We start from the raw sequence: 21,522 nt of genomic DNA, 5'->3' as shown, positions 1-21,522 counted from the left end.
TTTTGATCGTCGTAATGCGAAGAATCGGTTCCCGAAGCAGGGGACCGATAGTCGGGAAGCGAAAAAAACTCATTAAAACATTGTTTTGTGATCGCAATTGCAATCGCAAAAACATCATCATGAAGTGGATTCGTCGTCAAGCGGGGTAATCATTAAGCGGGGCACCACTGTATTTTACAAGAGAAATTATGATGCATTGAAAAGTTCATAAGCTTTGTGGTTATTTTGCACATAATCTGCAGGGAATACTATCATCAATATCCGCAGCTGTGTGTAGTAGTCCATATACTTAACAAGGAGATTTGGGGTGTATCTGTGGTATTTTTTACAGTACATTGATTAAATTGCTGTACTGTAGCCAAAACTGTGCTCATGACCTGGGGTTCAATCTTAGGAAACCGGCTCATGGTTTACTCAAGCCTTCTATCCTTCTGAGGTTGGTAAAATGAGTACCCAGCTCACTGGGGGAGGGGCAATGTGTAGCCTGCATAATTAACATCTAAATCACCAAGAGAGTGCTTTAAATTCTATGGGGTGGTATATAAACAGCACACTTTTTCTAAGTTCAGTATAAACATTTTTCTAAAGAATTAATTCATATTTGTTTCATAGCTGCTGTGTGTGGGGAAAGAGTGATACTAAGTTGTGGCATAAAAGAAGAATTTTCATGATGTGGCTTTAAAAAGAACTTCATAAATTAAATATTATTGAAGTTCTTGTTATTGTATACAGTATTAGCATAGCATAGGCATCCTTCAGTCTCGAGAGACTATGGTAACATGCTCTGAATCGAGGAGTGTCCTCTCCAGAGCATGAAGCCTGGGTAAAGTAATATGGAGGATAGGCTGTTACCCAAGCAGCAGATCCCCCCTCTCCACGTTGCTGAAATGGTCCAATGGAAAGGCAAGAGCCAATACAACTGGTTCCAGCAACATCACAGGAGTTGGCAGAACGATACAAACTGCCTTTGGGACTCCAGCTCTGGATTTTGCCTCGAGGTTAACTTCTGAAGCCTTTTCCGTGAGTGGAGTTTTCCTTCTCCTAGATGGGCTGCCTTCCCTGACTGACAAGCCCCACCTACCCGGGACTGCAGTCGAATATGTTTACCTAGAAATATACCTATTCAGTTTAGTGTATAGGATTATGTTGTAATGTTGATACAATGATAAACCTATCTGAAATTCAAATATGGCGAATTTGTCAGAAATCTGCATTTTAGCCATCTGTTCACATCCATACATCTTTGATTAGTTTTCCCTGTTCATTGATTTGGAGGAGTTATGTGTACTTTGTTTATAATCCGATCATGATGACATTACCAGCATCATGAATTCCTTTGCATTCTAGTTAATCACTGTGCCTTAATCCTTGTCTTTCTACTTGCATAGCCCTTTGTTCTCAGTTTCTGCCAAGAACATTGGGCTCAGCACAGGCCCTTTCATAAAGTTCCTGTCCACCATTGCAAGGCAATGCTAATAGATATAAAAGTCTCCAAGTACTGTAATTTTATTCACCTTTTCACCCTGTTACAATAGCTTCCTGATTGCCTTTGTTTGGCATGAAAACCTTGAGACCAATGATCTCAGTTGAGTAGAATCAACATTATCAGCAGGTTGTCTGATCAATGTACTAATAATAGATCACTTAAGATTTTTAGCCTTGCAACATAGTAAATCCTAAGTAATAATTCTTTGCCACCTTGCAGATGTCTTTCCTTTGCACAAAATCTTCCATCTGTGGGATACGTTGCTACTTGGAAATTCTTCCTTCCCATTCTGTATTGGAGTGGCTATTCTACAGCAACTGAGAGATCGACTTCTCTCCAATGGCTTCAACGAATGCATTTTGCTCTTTTCTGATTTACCAGGTATATCAAGCGCATCTTTATACTTGATTTTGTCTTGTTTCCATGTTAGATCACTTCTGTTATGATAGTTGTATTGTTCAGAATTTCAGTTTTCTGTATTGACTAGACTTCAGTTTAGTAATTCCATCATCATAAATTTCAGCAAATTGATGCAAGTTCAGAAATGTGTGTAGGCATTTGCTGTCATGTGCAAGGTTACTGGTGTGTGATAACAAATGCCTATGTTAATTTGCAGCAGTTTGTATCTGAGATTTAGACTGATGGAGTTATATCACTGGCATAACTAATAGGATTCTAGCCATTAGCTGAGATGAAAATACTCGAGATAGTATGGATTGTTTGGATCCGAAGAGACATTGAATTAGCAGTAGCTAGCATTTGTTTGAGTTTTATGGAGTGTGTGGCAAAATTAGCTGTCTGATTTGTAAGGTTATAATAATGATGTAAAACTAAACTATTGGGGTGAATGCCAAAACATAAGATCACACACTTGCTCCTGATAGAGTATAAATTAATCTGTACTAGCCAGATTCTACAGCTGGATACATCATGTACATCACCTATCATCAGTCTGGTATAGGGGGCTTCCATCTGCCTACAGAGATTGAAGTTGGAATAGATGAGATACCCTCCCTACAGTTGTCCCGTGCTTCTAAAGTGTTTTAAGTGTCTTGAGTATCAGTCAGTCTGTTGTGACAAGATGAAGCCTCAGCCTTCCTCTTGAGCTTAGAACTGTAAAGATTAGGTGCTTTGGAGGTACATACAGTGGTGCCCCACTGGACGATTACCCCGCTTGACGACAAATCCGCTTAACATTGAAGTTTTTGTGATTGCTTTTGCAATCACAAAACGATGTTTAGATGGGGGAATTTCACTTAACGTTGATCGGTTCCCTTTTCGGAAACTGATTTTTCGCTTTACGATGATCAGCAAACAGCTGATCATCGGGTTTCAAAATGGCCACCGGCTGTAGAAAATGGCTCCCCACTGTGTTAGGGACGGATTCATCGCATTACAGGCACCAGAAAATGGCCACCATATGGAGGATCTTCACTGGACAAGCAGGTATTTCGCCCATTGGAACACATTGAACAGTTTCCAATGTTTTTTTTTTAATTTTGCTTGATGACGATTTCGCTCTACAGCGATTTCGCTGGAACGAATTAACATCGTCAAGCAAGGCACCACTGTAGCACTTCAGGAGTGAAAACTAATTGTAGACCTGATTCCATTGTTTTGCCCCAAGTTCAAGACGCAGGCTATGGTACGTATGTGCAAGTCCTTACAAGTCACCTTAAGTACCTCTGAAGAGTGTAGTGCAACTGCAGGGATGATCCCCTAAACTTCTTTGAGCCCGTCCCTGTAAGTATTTTTTGCAAATGCCTTTCTCTTATTCCTAATATGCAAGGAGGCATATTCAATGGGGATGTGAGATGGGCTTTCTGAGTTACTAGTCTCAATCTCTAGATCTCATGCCACGCAATGTCTGCTCTTGCTCTCTCTTGCTTCTTCTCCCATTTTATTAAATCAGGCCTTTGATGTGTAAAATGGGCTATTGTCATTTCTTTTTTATTGATGCATTTCCATTGTTTTAGTCTGTTCTTTGCTATCATTCTATTTGTTTCTGTTCTGTTGCTGACATAAACCTCCTTCCTGAGGGGAAAAAAAATGGGGATAAAATTGTTATGAAACAAACAGGCATTTCCCTATTGTGGTTACCAGAAGAGTTTTCAAAAAAAAAACAAAACCCCGATGGCTGAAATGTTGCTCAATGTAGTAAGTTTGCAGTTGAAATAATATAATAATAATTATGTACCATCAAGAAAATTCTGACTTCTGGTGACCCTTTCCAGGGTCTTCCAGGTAGAGAATATTCAGAAGTGGTTTCCTTCTGGGGCATTCTGGGACTGTGCAGCTTGCCCAAAGCCATACAGGCTGGCTGTACTCACAGGAGGCACAGTGGGGAATCAAACTCCCAACCTTTGGCTCCACAGCCAAATACCTAAACCACTGGACTACACAGCCAGCTTGCAACTAAAATAGGCCCATTGAATCAGTAGAACTTACAGAGAAGATTATTCACTAAATTCTTACTGATTCAATGGGCCTCAGAGTGCAGTCAGACAGGCATTTAACCTGCTCTTTGGAGCACTGCAGAGATGGTTTGGTGTGATCTTAAAGATGGCAATTAGACATCTTTGCTAGAGTAAACCAACCCCCCACCCCAAAGCATTCCTACCCACACCTCTCTGGCCCCGGTCAAAAGGCTTCTAGCTTTTTGGTGTGGGTAGGATTGTTTTGGTTTATCCCTAGTGCCTCTGATCACTGGGAATGGACCAAATGAAGCCTTCCTCTTTCATTTTGCCACTATCTTGAAGCGCCTTAATAAGAGGGTTGCTCCCTTTACAAATTCAACACTTTCTCAGCTCCTTGGAAGTGTTCCATTTCCAAAGGCAGCGCAAGGAGGCACATGTGGACCCCTGTGTATTTGTGTGCCTGTGTATGTGTTGCCTTGGCATTTAAAAAAGTGCAGAGCAGCGGTGGCGGCAGGGGGAGTGGAAGAAGGATTTCCAAAGGCAACACAGGGGAACTGTCTTTGGAGAGCTGAACCCTCCTGTGTCTGTGCACTCCTGTCTTTTTCTGTGGCTGGATATGTCTGGTTTTTTAAAGGGGGGGGGGAAGCAGAACATCAGCAGCTGGAGAAAAGAGGTGAATTTTTTCCCAGTGACTTTGAAAGAGAAAACAAAAATCCCCATTGGTGCTGCCTCCTGTTTCCTCCCACTTCTGACAACAAGCTGGTGGGACAACTACCTAAATGGGGGGACTTTAGCTCCATATGCCATTTGGATGCAAAGATCACACCAAATGGTGTACCAGACTTCCTCGTGACGCTATTTAGCCCGCTCCAACCTGCTTCAAAACAGGTGTGTAAGCAGGCCCTTATTACACTAGGCAGCATTTCAGTCATTGTTTCATTAATTAAAAACAGTTTGGTGTCTGATAGAGACCAGAGCTGTATATAATCTTTTATTCTGCCAGACACTTTAGGAACTGGTTTTAGTTTTTTTGTTTGTTTGTTTGTTTGTTTTTTGGTGGGGAGGGGATCTTGTTGCTAATTTTATTCTGCTTATGTGTGCCGTGACATTTTTATTCTCTGCTGCTGGTTTCATCTTCGTTTTATTTGAGCAATCTTCAGTAATATTTTTGCCATATATGTTTCAATACATTGTGTGCCAATGAGAGAACTCTGCCACTTGGATGGTCTAAAAGCGCTATAAATAAATAACTCTTGAGAGCAAGTAGAATATAATCAGAAGTCTAATCTGTAAGACTATATCAGAAGGAAAAGACCTCTGCAAGCAGTATGTGTGACCTCTTGACATGCTCTATTTTTCCTCCTAACCGAAGTATTGAGTGGGTGGTTTGAGTACCTGGGATTGTGTACGACAGAACACGGTATGCTTTGGAAAGACAGATCAGGCCAACCCTGCTAACAATCATTCTTTCTAAGAGTGACAAGTAGTTTATCTTCTCTGAATTTCTTCGTGACATGCAGGTTTGTCTGAAAGTTAGGAGTAGGTTTCTGGTACAGATTAAATTATGCAGAAAAGACATGTCTCTGAGCTCATGGTATGTCCTATTTATATATTCTTTTTACTGCACTTTTCATGAAACAGTTTGTCAGTAATCAGTCGTTTAGCGCACACATTTTTTTTCCTTGTGAGCCGTTTCTGAGACAGGCTTTCAAGTACTTTGCTGTAAAATTCTCCCTTGTTGTCACCTATGTGTCGTCTTAAATCGGTGGTTAAAATGCTCTCTGCCATTCCTATAAAATATGGACAGAAAGTTTAAAACGTCTCTTGCAGATTATAAAGTCTTCCCAAAGTTTGACTTTGCTGTTTCATCAGTTACCCTTTGCCAAGGCTTTTAGGTAGGCAATATGGGACTATTTCTAGTTGCTCCTGTTTTTCATGTCTCTCTATCACTGTGTAACAGTTTTATCAAACCAAGAAGATCAGTTATTGGTTTTACGTTGAAACAGACAATTATCATTGTTTAGGCAACACATTTGTTTCTCCAGTTCATTAAACCTGCAGGAAATACGTTTTTAACTAGTGTCCTTGTGGTGTGCAGTCTTTCTAGATAGATGGAAGTGATTTGAGAAGCAGAAAACAACTTGACCATGCTTCGTTTTTTAACCATTGCCCATAAATACATATATTACAAGACCTCAGACTGAAGAAGCTACTTAGACGAGTAGAGAAACATTTCAACCTAATAAGAACAAAGTCCAGTTGCCAGGACTCACCTTCCAGACAATCTCACCCGGATGACTGAGAATCTTCACAGACATATTAAAAATGTTTATTCCTGAACTTTCTTCCCAGAGCTTAGTGTGGTACACACAATACATCTGTCTTATACATGTGACTCTCATTCCAATAAACAAGTCAAAGAGCCAGATTAAGTTGTAAAAAACCAGGTATCCCTTTAATGATCCAGTAGTTTAACATACTAAACACAATAGGGAAAAAGAGCAACATGCCCATGAATTCAGATAACAAACTCAGTGGCTTAAACATCTGGCTGTGTAGCCAGCGGTTGGGAATTCAGCTCCCCACTCTGCCTCCTTGACAGGGGCTGGAGACAGTGATCCATAGTGTCCTTTTCACCTCTGCAGTTCTTAGATTGTGGTTGTTGTTGTATCAGGCATCACCTGTCATTGTCCTCTGCGTTAACTGTTACAATGACCTTCTGTAATCAGACAGGTTGGATGTACTGTATTTCTGTTTAATAAAATTAAAAAAATTATGCATCTTCATAATTAAGAAATCATGCTACATCTCCCAATGGCAGAGACGACATACTCTCTGAGATCAAAAACAGGGTATATATTCCAGTTGCTAGTAATGGTGGGCCCTTCTTTCTGAGTATGGTTGTATCTCTTTCAGCTGTATAAAATGGAAGGGACCATATTTTGTATGCAGTTAATTAGCAAATAGATTTTTAATCCAGAACGTGCAGTGTGGATGTTCAAAATATTTACACTACCTTTTGAGGTGGAAGATCTTATTTTTTCAAACATTCCAGAGTCAAAGTTATGTTTTCTGTGTCTGCCTAAATCCTACATGTCATTCACATTTGTAAGTAGCACCCAAAAGGAGGAATGAACAGAAACTTCGGTATTAGATAAAACCGCATGGGTCTATAAAACCATACAAAGCCTCTGAATATGGGCAGTGTTCGACACAGATTGTAGATGTGTGAGTGTTTAGTCGTTTAGTCGTGTCCGACTCTTCGTGACCCCATGGACCAGAGCACGCCAGGCCCTCCTGTCTTCTACTGCCTCCCGGAGTTGTGTCAGGTTCATGTTGGTTGCTTCGCAGACACTGTCCAGCCATCTCATCCTCGGTCGTCCCCTTCTCCTCTTGCCGTCACACCTTCCTAACATCAGGTTTTTTTCCAAGGACTCTTTTCTTCTCATGAGATGGCCAAAGTACTGGAGCCTCAGCTTCAGGATCTGTCCTTCCAGTGAGCACTCAGGGTTGATTTCCTTTAGAACTGATAGGTTTGTTCTCCTTGCAGTCCAGGGGATTCTCAAGAGCCTCCTCCAGCACCACAATTCAAAGGCACCAATTCTTCGGCGGTCTGCTTTCTTTATGGTCCAGCTCTCACTTCCATATATCACGACAGGAAAAACCATAGCTTTGACTATTCGGACTTTTGTTGGCAAGGTGATGTCTCTGCTTTTCAAGATGCTGTCAAGATTTGTCATCGCTTTCCTCCCAAGAAGAAGGCGTCTTTTAATTTCGGGGCTGCTGTCTCCATCTGCAGTGATCATGGAGACCAGGAAAATAAAATTTGACACTGCCTCCATATCTTCCCCTTCTATTTCCCAGGAGGTGATGGGACCAGTGGCCATGATCTTAGTTTTTTTGATGTTGAGTTTCAGACCGTTTTTTGCACTCTCCTCTTTCACTCTCATTACAAGGTTCTTCAATTCCTCCTCACTTTCTGCCATCAGAGTGGTATCATCTGCATATCGGAGGTTGTTGATATTTCTTCCAGCAATCTTAATTCCAGCTTGGGTTTCTTCCAGTCCAGCCTTCCGCATGATGTATTCTGCATATAAGTTAAATAAGCTGGGGGACAATATACAGCCTTGCCGTACTCCTTCCCAATTATGAACCACTCAGTTGTTCCATGACCAGTTCTAACTGTTGCTTCCTGTCCCACATATAGGTTTCTCAGGAGACAGATAAAGTGGTCAGGCACTCCCATTTCTTTAAGAACTTGCCATAGTTTGCTGTGGTCCACACAGTCAAAGGCTTTCGCATAGTCAATGAAGCAGAAGTAGATATTTTTCTGGAACTCTCTGGCTTTCTCCATAATCCAGCGCAAGTTAGCAATTTGGTCTCGAGTTCCTCTGCCTCTTCGGAATCCAGCTTGTACTTCTGGGAGTTCTCGGTCCACATACTGCTGAAGCCTACCTTGGAGGATTTTGAGCATAACCTTGCTAGGGTGTGAAATGAGTGCAATTGTACGGTAGTTGGAGCATTCTTTGGCACTGCCTTTCTTTGGGATTGGGATGTAGACTGATCTTTTCCAATCCTCTGGCCACTGTTGAGTTTTCCAAACTTGCTGGCATATTGAATGTAGCACCTTAACAGTATCATCTTTCAAGATTTTAAATAGTTCAATTGGAATGCCATCACCTCCACTGGCCTTGTTGTTAGCCAGGCTTTCTAAGGCCCACTTGACTTCACTCTCCAGGATGTCTGGCTCAAGGTCAGCAACTACATTGTCTGGGTTGTCCGGGATATCCAAATCTTTCTGATATAATTCCTCTGTGTATTCTTGCCACCTCTTCTTGACGTCTTCTGCTTCTGTTAGGTCCCTCCCATTTTTGTCTTTTATCATGTTCATCTTTGCGCAAAATGTTCCTCTAATATCTCCAATTTTCCTGAACAGATCTCTGGTCTTTCCTTTTCTGTTATCTTCCTCTATTTCTTTGCATTGTTCATTTAAGAAGGCCCTCTTGTCTCTCCTTGCTATTCTTTGGAAGTCTGCATTCAATTTTCTGTAACTTTCCCTATCTCCCTTGCATTTTGCTTCCCTTCTCCTCTCTGCTATTTCTAAGGCCTCGTTGGACAGCCACTTTGCTTTCTTGCATTTCCTTTTCTTTGGGATGGTTTTCGTTGCTGCCTCCTGGACAATGTTACGAGCCTCTATCCAAAGTTCTTCAGGCACTCTGTCCACCAAATCTAGTTCCTTAAATCTGTTCTTTACTTCCACTGTGTATTCATAAGGGATTTGGTTTGTAGATAGTCGTTGGATTTAGTTGTACAGACCATTTGGAATATGGTTGCATCCAAGATTACAAAAGCCTATAGTCTTTTATAGGAATTGCATCATGATGTTGAAATCCTTGTTTTTCAAAGGTAATTACACAAGCTTACCAAATTCAACAGGCCTAGTAATAGTTCAGATGCATGAACTTGGTTTGTTTGTCATTTTACTTCTGCTAGAGTAACCATGACAAGATGTACTGAGCGTGGGTTTCACTTTATGTTAATAGATGCTGTAATATCCTGTCTATGTCACATAACTGATATATAGCCTGGTTTGTGTCCCATCATCATCTTAGAACTGTAGAGCTGGAATGGCCCTATGGATCATCAAATCTAGTCTCTATCAAGGAGGCACAGTTGCGAATCGCATTCCCAACCTCTGGCTTTGCTTCCGGATATCTAAACCACTGAGCTATCCAGCATTTATTTTACTCTGGATATATTTGCATATTGCCTCCATGCTGTAATTACAATTTGCCATTCAAATAATAACCTTCACTTGAATTTGTAGTATAATCTTAATATGACTTGCACTGCTCTATAATTATATGGAATTCCTGCTTAGGTATGTAGGAGCTTAGGAAACATGTCTTGTTATCTAGCCGGCATAGATAAATACAAATGTAGAAGGCATACTAAAAATTAAAAGTTAGTCTTTTAATTAAAAAAACAAATAAAGTATTTCTGCCATACACGAACGGGGTCACGGACCGCGTGGGGAAACTTTTGAAAAAACACAACCCACAAACAGTATTAAGGCCCACCACAAAAATACAGCAAATGTTACAGTCAGCAAAGGACAAAAGGGATCCCCTCACACTGCAGGAGCATACAGGATACCTTGCAGTTGTGGCCAGGTATATATTGGGACCACGAAACGCATCATCCGCATCCGAATCAAAGAACATCAGAGACTGCAGACTAAAACAATCAGAAAAATCGGCAGTAGCTGAGTATGCCCTGAAACAAGCTAGACATAAAATTCTATTTCAGAACACAGAAGTACTGGACAACACCAGCAATCACTATGTTAGACTACACAGGGAAGCCATTGAAATCCACAAACACCAGCAGAGCTTCAACAAAAAAAGAAGAAAGTCTAAAACTCAGTAAAGCCTGACTCCCAGCACTGCAAAAGGTCAACAAACTCTACCCAGCCACAAGAACCAGTTATCACTGCACACAAAAGACTAGCTAACAACACCCATCAATTATAGTGACAGATAATCTCCCCCTCTTATCACAACAATACACCCATAACAAAAACACCATGATCACCATAATCACCCAATCTCCTGAAAAGGACAAAAAGCTGCTCCCACAGCTACAAATATTCAACTACACTACACCATAACACAGACAGGGTTCTAACTCCTGTCCTTTGAAGATGCCAGCCACAGAGACTGGCAAAACGTTAGAAAGAAAAACCTTCAGAACACGGCCAAACAGCCCGAAAAACCTACAACAACCATCAAAAGTTAGTCTGTTGATTCATTATTTGTTCTTCATCTGCACTTGTGTTATGACATTCCTTCATTTTTCACTCCTGCATTTACACATTGATATGCTCTCTACAGAAATTGACATAGAGCGTTGTGTCCGTGAATCAATCAATCTTTTCTGCTGGACCCCTAAAAGTGCAACATACAGACAGTATGCCCAGCATCTTAAACAAGCCAACGAGGGAAACTGTACAAGAAATTTTATGTCGTGTTTCTCATCAGACTATCAAGATGCACCTAGAAGTGACCTGGTAAGTTGTTGTTGTTGTTGTTTTAAAGCTTAATATTTTACTAAACAGTTGCAAGAATTTAAGGGGGAGCAGAATGAACTGCCTTGCTATCCACATTCTCCTTTGCGGTGGTGCCTAATTTGAATAATTATGGACCATGGGACCCTTAAGTTCAACTTCTTCTTTTAAATTTATGCTTTTGTTAGTTTCTTTATAAGAAGAACATATCTCTACTCTTCTGCTATGTCTGTACTCTTCTACTGTAAAATCTCATGATGGTTTAATATAGGTATGTGTGTGTGTATAAAACACAAAAGTATGTTTAGTTTTAACGCCAAAAATGGCCCATTCTTGTCTCAGAGAGAAATTGTGTATTTACACTCATTAGTTTGGTTGGTTAGCAGAGGCAGGGACTACAGCTTTGCCTACAGTTAGTTCGCGTTGGGCATTTAATCTAGCCTGCTCTTGAAGTACACCCTGAAATCTCATATATACCCACTCATTGGAATCAGCTTGACGACACATTATTATTATTTTTCAAAAGCACAGACAGTCAAAACTATAAAAACACTGGTATTCAACATTCCCTCTAATTTTCAACTTCCACTCCACGCATGTGCTACCCCGACTCCCCCTGCATGCAACTCCGCCCCCCTACGGAGTTCCGGAGCAACTAGAACCAAAGCAGCTGGAAACTATCACTGGGGGTGTGCAGATGAACAGGAGCCGTGCATGGAAGAGGGTGGAGTCACACACACTTGCACAGCCGTGTACCTTAGAGAGAACCTTGCTGGTGTTATATATAAAACGTTTTAACTAAAAAATTAAGTATCTGTTAAATATCAATGCAGTATGTTCCTAATATTGCTCTTTTTTGTAGCTGATGGTGTGATTTCTGAGATCTGCAACCGCTTATAATACTGTGTGAAATTTCTTGATATTGATATTGTTCCCAAAGCCCCAATGACTATGTTTCATCCACAAATGAGATGTTTAGATTTCCAGGTCTCTGTACTTTGTTAGTTGTTCCAATTCTTTATTTTCAACTCTGGCATCCCCTGGAATTGCGATGTCAATGATCCAGACCTTTCTTCATTTCATCACTACTATGTCTAGTGTGTTATGTTCAAGGTGTCAGAAATCCCACAAGTTCTTGATTTCCTCATTTTCTGACAACTTCTCTACCTGATGTTCCCATGGATTTTTGGAGATTGGCAAGTTATATTTTTTTCATAATGAAGAGTACAGTAATTTTGCCACTCTAATTTTGTAATCTGTTTGTGCAATCTTTGGACTATTGTTGTATGAAATAAATAACCATTGGCTATTAAATAAAAAACTACAAAACATACACTGATGCTAACAAACACACATTATATGTACTATACAGTATTTTCGCTAAAATTCTGTTGCTTAGCATAGTAAACCACACTAGAGTAGACCCACGGAATCAATGGGAATTTGGTAAGTTACCTCCTCCATGAGTTCCATTGATTCAGATGGGTCTAGTTTAACTGCAACTTACTTAAGCATAGTAAGTCACAGTTAGAGTAGATCTATTTGAATTAATGGATAATATGAAGGAGTTGACTTACTGAATCCTCAGTGATTCAGTGGGCCTACTTTAATACAGTTTCCTAAAGCAGGCAACAGGATTTTGGCCACTGTCTCTTGCTTCTTAAGTAAAGTCTTTTAGTAAAGGTAAAGGTTCCCCTTGACAATTTTTTTGTCCAGTCTTGTTTGACTCTAGGGGGCGGTGCTCATCCCCATTTCCAAGCCATAGAGCCAGCGTTTGTCCAAAGACAATCTTCCGTGGTCACATGGCCAGTGCGACTTAGACATGGAACGCTGTTACCTTCCCACCGAGGTGGTCCCTATTTATCTACTTGCATTTGCATGCTTTCGAACCGCTAGGTTGGCAGGAGCTGGGACAAGTGACGGGCGCTCACTCCGTTGCGTGGATTCCATCTTACAACTGCTGGTCTTCTGACCCTGCAGGATACAAAGGCTTCTGCGGTTTAGCCCACAGCGCCACCACGTCCCTTTTAGTAGAACCTTAATTTACTTATTTACTTGTACTGAAAGACTTTGCTTAAGAAGCAACACAGAATATATACTTAGCATTGATGTACCTTTCTTAATTTTATACTTAACACGCAAGCATGGTTATTTATATAATAATGATATGCCATCAAATTGATTCCAGTTTATAGCCACACATTCCAGGGTTTTTAAGGTAGAGTGTACTCAGAAGTAGTTTATCATTCCTTTTTTGGGAAGATGCTTTGGGACTGTGCCGCTTGCCCAAGACCGCACAGTTGGCTCTTCTGCAAGGAAACACAGCAGGGGAATCAAACCCCTGACCTCTAACTCCACAGCCAGGTACCCAAGTCACTGAGCCATCAGCCAACTGTGGATACCTGTACAGTTTGCTTAATTGTTTTTTACATTCTTTAATTACCTGCGTTAGAATCTTACTGTTCTGAAAGTTGAAGCTTATTTTTGTTCTGAATGACAATCCTGTTTTGGACAAGATCTGCTAGGAAATACTTTTTTCTATCTTTCCTGACTCCCCAAGCATTTTGAAGTTTGAGCTGTTCCATGGTTTGATAGCCATGTGACCTTTATTTATGTTCCAGTCCCATTTGGATCCTCAAATTACTCTGAAGAATGTGCCAATAAAAGTATTTCATCTTGTGCCAGGGATTTCCCCCCACTCCTCTTCTCCTACTGTTTCTGTTGAGCATGGCTTTTTATTTCTGTAACTGAGATTATTGATGCCTAGTCATAGAGCTTCTGAGTAAGCCTTCCTTCCACTGAAGAATAACAGCCACCGAGAATTCATTTTCACCTCCCATGGAATGTGTGCAATATTCTATTTCAGGAGCCTTTACTTTACTTTTATGTAGCTGATTATATACAACAAATTGGTTGTCAGTTCTGTAAGCAGATAATTTCTGTGTTGCCAGTATGAAAACATAGCCATTCTCACTCACTGCACTTACCTGTAAAAACTTCCTTCCTTCTTTCCTTCCTTCCTTCCTTCCATTATGTATATGTTTAAAATATTTTTACCCTGTCTTTCTCCTTAAAAAGGACCTATAGCTCTGTTGTACAAATGGCCTCCCAAGGCCATGGTGATGGAAACAGAACAAAACCAATTAATGTTTTGGAGTTTTTTCTACACTGTCCTTGAATGACATTAATTTCCTCATTATAATTATTTTAAATCTTTTGACAAGAGTTCAATTTTAAAAGTGCATTCTAGCTTTTACCCTTGAAACAAGTTTATTTTGATTTTTAAACAATGGGCAAGACTTGCCAAAAGCATAATTACTTGGAGTTCAATCCACTCATTAGTCTCAACTAGGATAAAGCTACTAAATCATTGAGACTTGCATAAGCATTGACTTAGAGTTATAGATTCACCTGGTCTACTCTGCTTGAGATTAACAGATTTAACTTTGTGTCTTTAGTGTGGTGTGTCCCTGTCCGATACAGTTGTTTGATATTAAGGGAAATATATTTATAAAACTTAAAATTTAAGGGGGAGGTGAGGTTAAATCTTCATTCTTCCTGGGGTACACTCTATGGGCTAAATGTTAATCTGAAGCAGCCCCATTGAAATGAACAAGATGTGCGGATCATCATTTATGGAAGTCCTGTTATGTCAGTAGTTCTGTCCTAGCTGGGATTACTAGTAGGATTTTAGCAATACATAAACCCTACTGCTATAACAGATTTGCCTATATGTTTTTCTGTATAGCACTTACGTCGCTGGCATTTTGAGATCTCCTTAAAAGCCGTATGTATTCTTCTGACAGCCTTGTATTCACATTATTTAAAAATATATTACATTTTAGAAAAGAAATGAATCAATTGTTCTGGAGAAGACTTTCTCCCTATGAACAATTGCTCTTTCCCCATTGAGGATTCCCTATTGCATAAATGCAAAGAACTGGTAAACAATGGCAACAGACATTGCCTTCAGGAAACCCTCTTTCTTTAGAAGGCAAGTCTTTTCAAGAGAACTCCTTGTGTACTTCATGATTCCCTTCATAACCCAACAAACCCTGAATCGTACCATTGTTTTTTCATTTATTCTCTGTAATTCCTGTCATGCCACAAACAATATTTCATTTCAGTGTAGGGATCATGTCTGAAAGCAGTTTACTTTTCTCTTCTTATCCCAGAGCAAAGTAAATGTTGAAGATATGTTATGCAAAGGAAATATAAATGCTCCTTCAACAATGGGATTCTTTTCTGTTTTGCTTTTTGGAGTGTATTTTTCTCCGTCCTAGCACATGCCATACTTCAAGAGGCATGCTTGAAGTGGCTTCATTTCTTCTCAAGTGGGAAATAATTGAGGTTTCTGAGGCCTGACTGCAGCTTCTCAGTTTACCGTAACAAAGTTGACATGAAGAGGGAAGATAAACTGACATTCCTCTAGGTTTGAACTGTAAGGGTCTAAGTTCTTTGGATAACTGACTCTAGAAGAAACTCATTCTGTTTATTTACTTTTGCTTTCTTTGCTGCACCTCTGAAGCAAAGATGAGGCCCTTCAATACCCTGAGCAGAAACCAAAGAAAATTGCATAGCCCCTAGGTTTTGACATATTTGTCCTTAGTTTAGTATTGTCTATGTTTGCTGTTTTCAGAGAGGTAGCTATGTTAGTCTGTTCAGCAAAAACAAAAAACAAAAGTATTGTGTTACTTTTAAGATAGGTCGTATCTATTGGGATTTCTTTCCAGTGTAGTGAATTCTTTTTGAAAATTTGCTCTGTGAACTGGCTTTCAACTTAAGGACTAGGGTGCGAGAAGTTTACTTTTGGGGGGGCATATAGGTCCCAGCTGGTGTGCTATTGGCTACAAGATCCTTAGAACGGTTTTAAACTGTCCCAAGCTCCGGCAAGGAACACAATTAGATGGGAGAGTACTCACTTTGCCTGGTAAAGGTGCCCACTTTTTAAAGAAACTTAAACTCTTCATGTCTGTTAAATAGTTCATAGAGCCACTGTCAGACAGGGTAGAAACCAAAAGCCAAAGTATTGTGCCATCTTTAAGACAAGTTGTGTATGCTCTGTCTCAAAATTGCTAAAATGATCGGCAGATTGACAGCAGGTAGTAGGCAAGTTGCCGGGATGAAGAACTTCATGCCATTACCAAGATTTCAGGTCAACAGTTGGTGTTGCAAAGGGGCCAATTTAAGGAAGGGATTATGCACACAGATCCAGGATAACTACCATTTCCTTGAATTGTGCTGCCCATATTCTGTTTTTGCATCCTTCATACTTTCCTTATAGCTAGATAACAGCAGGGGCAATGAAGCATCAGCTGGTTCTCCTCAGGGAGACGTTCTTCACCTTCAATTGCTGAGGGTTTCGTGTTAATTCTTTACATAACTTACCTGGAACAGTGTTTCTCAAGTGTTTTGAAGTGGGACCTGACCATAAACTTACTCAACCTTTCAGGACCCACTTGTAACTTAAACTACACCTTTCAAGCCCTTTTTATCAGAAGATGAAAGAAGAGCACCTCAGCTGTTCACACCATGCTTACTTAAGAATGCAGTGAGGTTCACCTTTGAGTTGTGACCGACAATTTGAGGAAAATATGGTTGATACACGGAATCGAATACTGAAGTCTGACATTTTGTTTCCAGAGGCAGAACAAAAAATGAGCCCCCATTTCCCCTAAATCCAAAGTCCAACTGAGTTGGCATTTCAGTGTGGATTCACCCACCCAGGATCTATTCTTCATCATCCCAGAGTGTAGGACATGTTAATAAAGGGCTAAAGCTACAGAAAGCCAGATTTCAGCTGAATGACAGGGAAAAAACTTACTAACTGATAGAGCAGGACGACAATGGAACCAGTTACCTCAGGAGGTGGTGAGTGCTCCAGTGCTGGAGGCATTCAAGAAGAAATTGGGCAACCATCTGTCAGATCTATTTTGATTTTGATTCCTGCACTGAGCAGGGGCTCAATGGCCTTATAGGCTTCTTCCAGCTCCATTATTCCATGAATCTTTAAATGTTTGGCTTACAGTTCCAATCAGACTTAGCTAGTACAGCCAATGTCTGGGCATGTGAGGGTTTGGTGTGTGTGGGGCAGTCGCAGTTAATAAAGCACGAGACTCATTCAATGTTTCAACTTTGTCTTCATTTATTAACAAGTCAACATTAACTGGAACTTCTACCGGAACAGTATCTAAATTCTCCTGTGGTCTAAACTTCAACCGTAAAGGAATCCAAATGTTACTAACAAATGGGTTGGTTTTGTCCATTGCCCACGGCCCAGACAACACCTTCTCTGGTACCTGTTCTCCGCCGTCTTCCATCTCCAGCTCTAATAGTGGAAGGGTCTCCTCCCCACTCCAACCCCAGAGTGGGGAGCCCTCTCCCGGGCTGGCCAACCACGGTCCGGGTAGACCCCCATCTTCTGCAGCTCTGTGAGATGCCATGCCTTTTTCGCCTCCAGCTCTCTTTCCACAGCTTCTCTCTCCTCTCTCAGGTGACTCTGCCACTCCTTGGCTTCCGTCTCTCCCCAGTAAGATGGGTGGGGCTGTTGTCCTTGACACCTTCTTCTCTCTGCCTCCTCATGGGGAACCTTCACTTGTTCCCATTTCCCTGTCCATGGATCTTGGACCCATACCATTTCCCAACCCCCCGGGATCTCGTCCCGCTTCTCCTTTATATCCCCTGCTCCCGCCTCTATTTCCCCTTTTCCCGCCAAATTTCTCCCGGTCTCCCCTGTCACTTTTAACTCTCTCAGTGCCTGTACGTCACTGGTATCCACCCCTTTGTGTTTCCGCCCCTCTTCTCCTGTTATCTCCTCCAGTTCTTTGGTATCCACCTTCTTGCTCTCTTTCCTAGGTGGAGAAGGTGGAGGGGAGGTCTGGGTCGCCTGAGCCCGAGACGGGAGCGACGGCACTCCCACGTAAGCTTCCTGGCTCTGGCTAGGGGTCTTACAGGGCACTGAGGGAGCTGCGATTAAAAAAAAAAACAGTTGCAGAGGCTATGTAATAGAGGGAGGGGTTGTATTTTGGAAGGCCTCATTGGGTTTAAACTGTCTATGTGTTCAGTATACTAACACTATGCTAGTGTGTGTGCATAATTGTGTGTACCCACCCTATTGTAGCCACTGTCACTGACAATAAGTCTATCCTTCGTCCATGATGGGGGTAAGCCTTTGCTTGTAAAACCAGATGGTTCCCAAGTGTAATTCTTTGACTTCTTGTCCCTGATTTCGGAACATATCATGTTCATTACAGAGTTCAGAAAATGTACTTTTTTGAAAGCAACTTCCAAAAATACCACCCAGCCTGCTTGACCACTGACTAAGTTAACCAAAGGATTCTGAGTCTTACAGTTCAGAAAACTAAGGCCAGTATCCTGTTGCATAGCCCCCCTTTGCAGCAGGAGTAAGATCGCCAGCCAGAGCAGATTGACATTGATAAAGAGCTCATATTTCTAATTTGGGGTACAAATGATAAATCACACAAAATGACATGAAGTCACACTGAAAAAATCAAAGGAATGCTTTAATTAGCAGTAATTGGCACAACTAGTGACATCACTCCCTTTACAAAGACTGAACCATGTAACAGGTTATTGACCTAACTTTTCTAATATCTGTCTACTTCCTAATTTTCATGTGTCACCCTGAGTTTCTGTTTCTTAGTCATGCTAGAATGTGACATGACTTTGACAACCTGGAAGTTAAAAGGAAAGAAGGAATTCTGACTGCACAATTAGTATATGCCATTAAAAGGTATACTTCGGTTTGTAAACTGTAAGCATGGCCTGGTTTTAAAATTTAACTTGGCTGGTAGCATTTTTACAGAATACTTTACAATGCACCTTCAGATAATAAAGTAATGGAGCAGAATTGTGATGTTGAATATGAAATAACTTTACATTTGTTGTGTAACAAATGTTTCATTACCAAGTTTCCACATCTTAATCATCAAGAAACTAGAAATAGTAGATATATAGCAATAGCCATTCCAGATCATTGAATGTTGTTTTTCTTTTATCTGTATTTAAAAGTCTAGAGATTCTATCAAGTTGAATGATCTGAAATCAGAAGTCTCACCACGGATTTCAGCTGAAGATTTGATTGACCTGTGTGATCTGACTGGACCTAGCTATTTCAAGACCCCAACGAAGAAAACAAAATCCAGCAAGCCAAAGTTGCTTGTCGTTGACATTCGTAACAGTGAGGAGTATCCTTCTAAATTGAGAAAATCTCTGCTCAATCTTCTCTCCAATCTCCTCTTCGTTTAAAAGACAATTATTACAGCATTAAAGTTAAAAAGAAAAAGGATGAGTAAAGTGAGTTGAGCTATGTAGTATTAGATCCCCACTGGGAACCTATATGCCTTATAGCCATATTTATTAAAAGACTATTGTTGTTAGTCTGTGGAATTCCTTGCCACAGGATGTAGTGATGGCATCTGGCCTAGATGCTTTTAAAAGGGGATTAGACAGATTTCTGGAGGAAAAGTCCATTGCAGGTTACAAGCCACGATGGGGATGTACAATCTCCAGGCTTAAAAGGAAGGTACCTCCAAATGCCAGATAAAGGGGAGGAGTATCAGGGGACTGGTATCTAGTTGTCTTGTGTGCTCCCAGAGGCATCTGGTGGGGCCCCTGTGAAATACAGGGAGCTGGACTACATGGGCCTTTGGCCTGATCCAGCACGGCTCTTCTTATGTTCTTATTTATGTCGTTCTTTTTCAAAGAAATGAAAGGTATTTACAGTTCAAAATCAACAATGTCATAGTAAGATATTTCAACATAAAGGTGGATCTGCTTATACAGAATAATGCTGCCAAATGTAGAAAGTGTGATAGAAGATGCATGCCTCGCATCTTCCCTCAAAACTCATCAAAGAAGTGCCTTTCTTCACCTCTTCATGCAGGAGGTTCTGCAAACGTATGGCACTTATTCTAAAACACAGTTTCCTATTCAATACAAAACTGGCACTTTCAGTAAAGGCCACTGAATAGAATTCAAATGGTGAGTGGGCTCATATACAGAATGATGATCCTTAAAGTAGATGGATCCCAAGCCACACAAAGCTTTAGAGGTTTATAGTTGTGGTTTTTTTTGGGCTGTTTGGCTGTGTTACAGTTGTACACTGTACATGGCAAAAACCCACAACAACCATCGGATCCCAGCCATGAAAGCCTTCGAGAACACTTTAAGAGATTTACACTATCTCCTTGAAATTAACTCAGAATTAAGCTGGCAACCATTATAGGTTGAAAATGCTCTCAACGTCTGCCAACTGTTTTTATATAGTGAGTAGCATTCTGTACCAGCTGACGTTTCCAAGTTGTATTCAAGAGTAGTCCCATTAGGGATGTTGTAGAAATTGAGCTTGGAGGTCCCACAGGCACGGGGTCAGTGTACTAGTCAGATCTGACATGAAGCAAATACATGTACAGAAGTTTATTTGCTAGTCAGACATAAGTAGGATGTCCTACAAACAGCTTTTTCAAGATACAGTGCTGTATTCGGGAGTCATCCTAGCCATTGCACATTATCAGGAAGCAACACAAGGGACTCTGTCAGTCATGGCAAAGTGAGTCGGCTCTGGGTCACATTAACTCTACTACTCTTGCTTCAATGTTTTTCAGATTTCATTTTAGCCCATGTGTGAATGTGGATTTAGGACCAGTGGCAGGTCTTTGATGATTAGTTATAGATATAAGGGACGTGGTGGCTCTGTGGGCTAAACCGCAGAAGCCTGTGCTGCAGGGTCAGAAGACCAAGCAGTCGTAAGATCGAATCCACGTGACGGAGTGAGTGCCCATCGCTTGTCCCAGCTCCCGCCAACCTAGCGGTTCGAAAGCATGCAAATACGAGTAGATAAATAGGGACCATCTCGGTGGGAAGGTAACAGCGTTCCATGTCTAAGTCGCACTGGCCATGTGACCACGGAAGATTGTCTTCGGACAAAAGCTGGCTCTATGGCTTGGAAACGGGGATGAGCACCGCCCCCTAGAGTCGAACACGACTGGACAAAAATTGTCAAGGGGAACCTTTACCTTTAACCTTTACCTATAGATAACAAAGAGCTGACTGACCTCTAGCTTCAGGCCTGCTCTGTTATCTTTTTCACCTCAAAATTAGAATTAGAATGATACTTAAACCTTGAAGTACTTCTAACTAGTCATCAAAGACCTGCCCCTGGTCCTAAATCCACATTCATACATGTTGGTCAAGGGAGGGAGAGAATGAACTAAAAATAAATCTAAAAAACATTGAGGCAAGAGTGGTAGAGTTAAGTCAGGCAGAAGGAAGCTATCTTTGATGATGTCTTTAAAGATATTCTTGAGGTAATTTTGGCAAAAACTGTATATCAGTCTGCCTCCTTTTAGGGTTTCTTGAGTCTTCCATTGTAGCTTGGAAGAATTAGAAAAGTTTTTGAGCCTCAACTTATATAAGTGAACTGTCAAGGTTTGAAAGTGTGCCAGAATCCAACCCTCAGCATGTTCTGCTGTCTAACTAAAACAAAAATGATCAAAGAAGCATGAAAGAACAACATTTTTTTCCTGTATATT

General features: G+C 40.8%; 1 protein-coding gene across 4 annotated transcripts in view; it reads left to right on the top strand.

Annotated features, from left to right (window-relative positions):
* The window catches only part of TBCK (TBC1 domain containing kinase), a 109,072-nt gene that overhangs the window by 71,702 nt on the left and 15,848 nt on the right, over nucleotides 1-21,522 (top strand). For 3 of the 4 annotated variants that reach the window (XM_020796368.3, XM_078376552.1, XM_078376553.1), the window contains 3 exons: nucleotides 1,706-1,867; nucleotides 10,797-10,972; nucleotides 19,001-19,176. In XM_020796368.3, the coding sequence (XP_020652027.2) occupies nucleotides 1,706-1,867; nucleotides 10,797-10,972; nucleotides 19,001-19,176 (514 nt within the window). The remainder of the gene's footprint in view (nucleotides 1-1,705; nucleotides 1,868-10,796; nucleotides 10,973-19,000; nucleotides 19,177-21,522) is intronic. The other variant, XM_078376554.1, reaches the window with a different exon arrangement.

Source organism: Pogona vitticeps, chromosome 5 (genome assembly GCF_051106095.1).
Source record: "Pogona vitticeps strain Pit_001003342236 chromosome 5, PviZW2.1, whole genome shotgun sequence".
Taxonomy (NCBI): Eukaryota; Metazoa; Chordata; class Lepidosauria; order Squamata; family Agamidae; genus Pogona; species Pogona vitticeps.
This window is presented reverse-complemented; position numbering and strand designations above follow the sequence as displayed.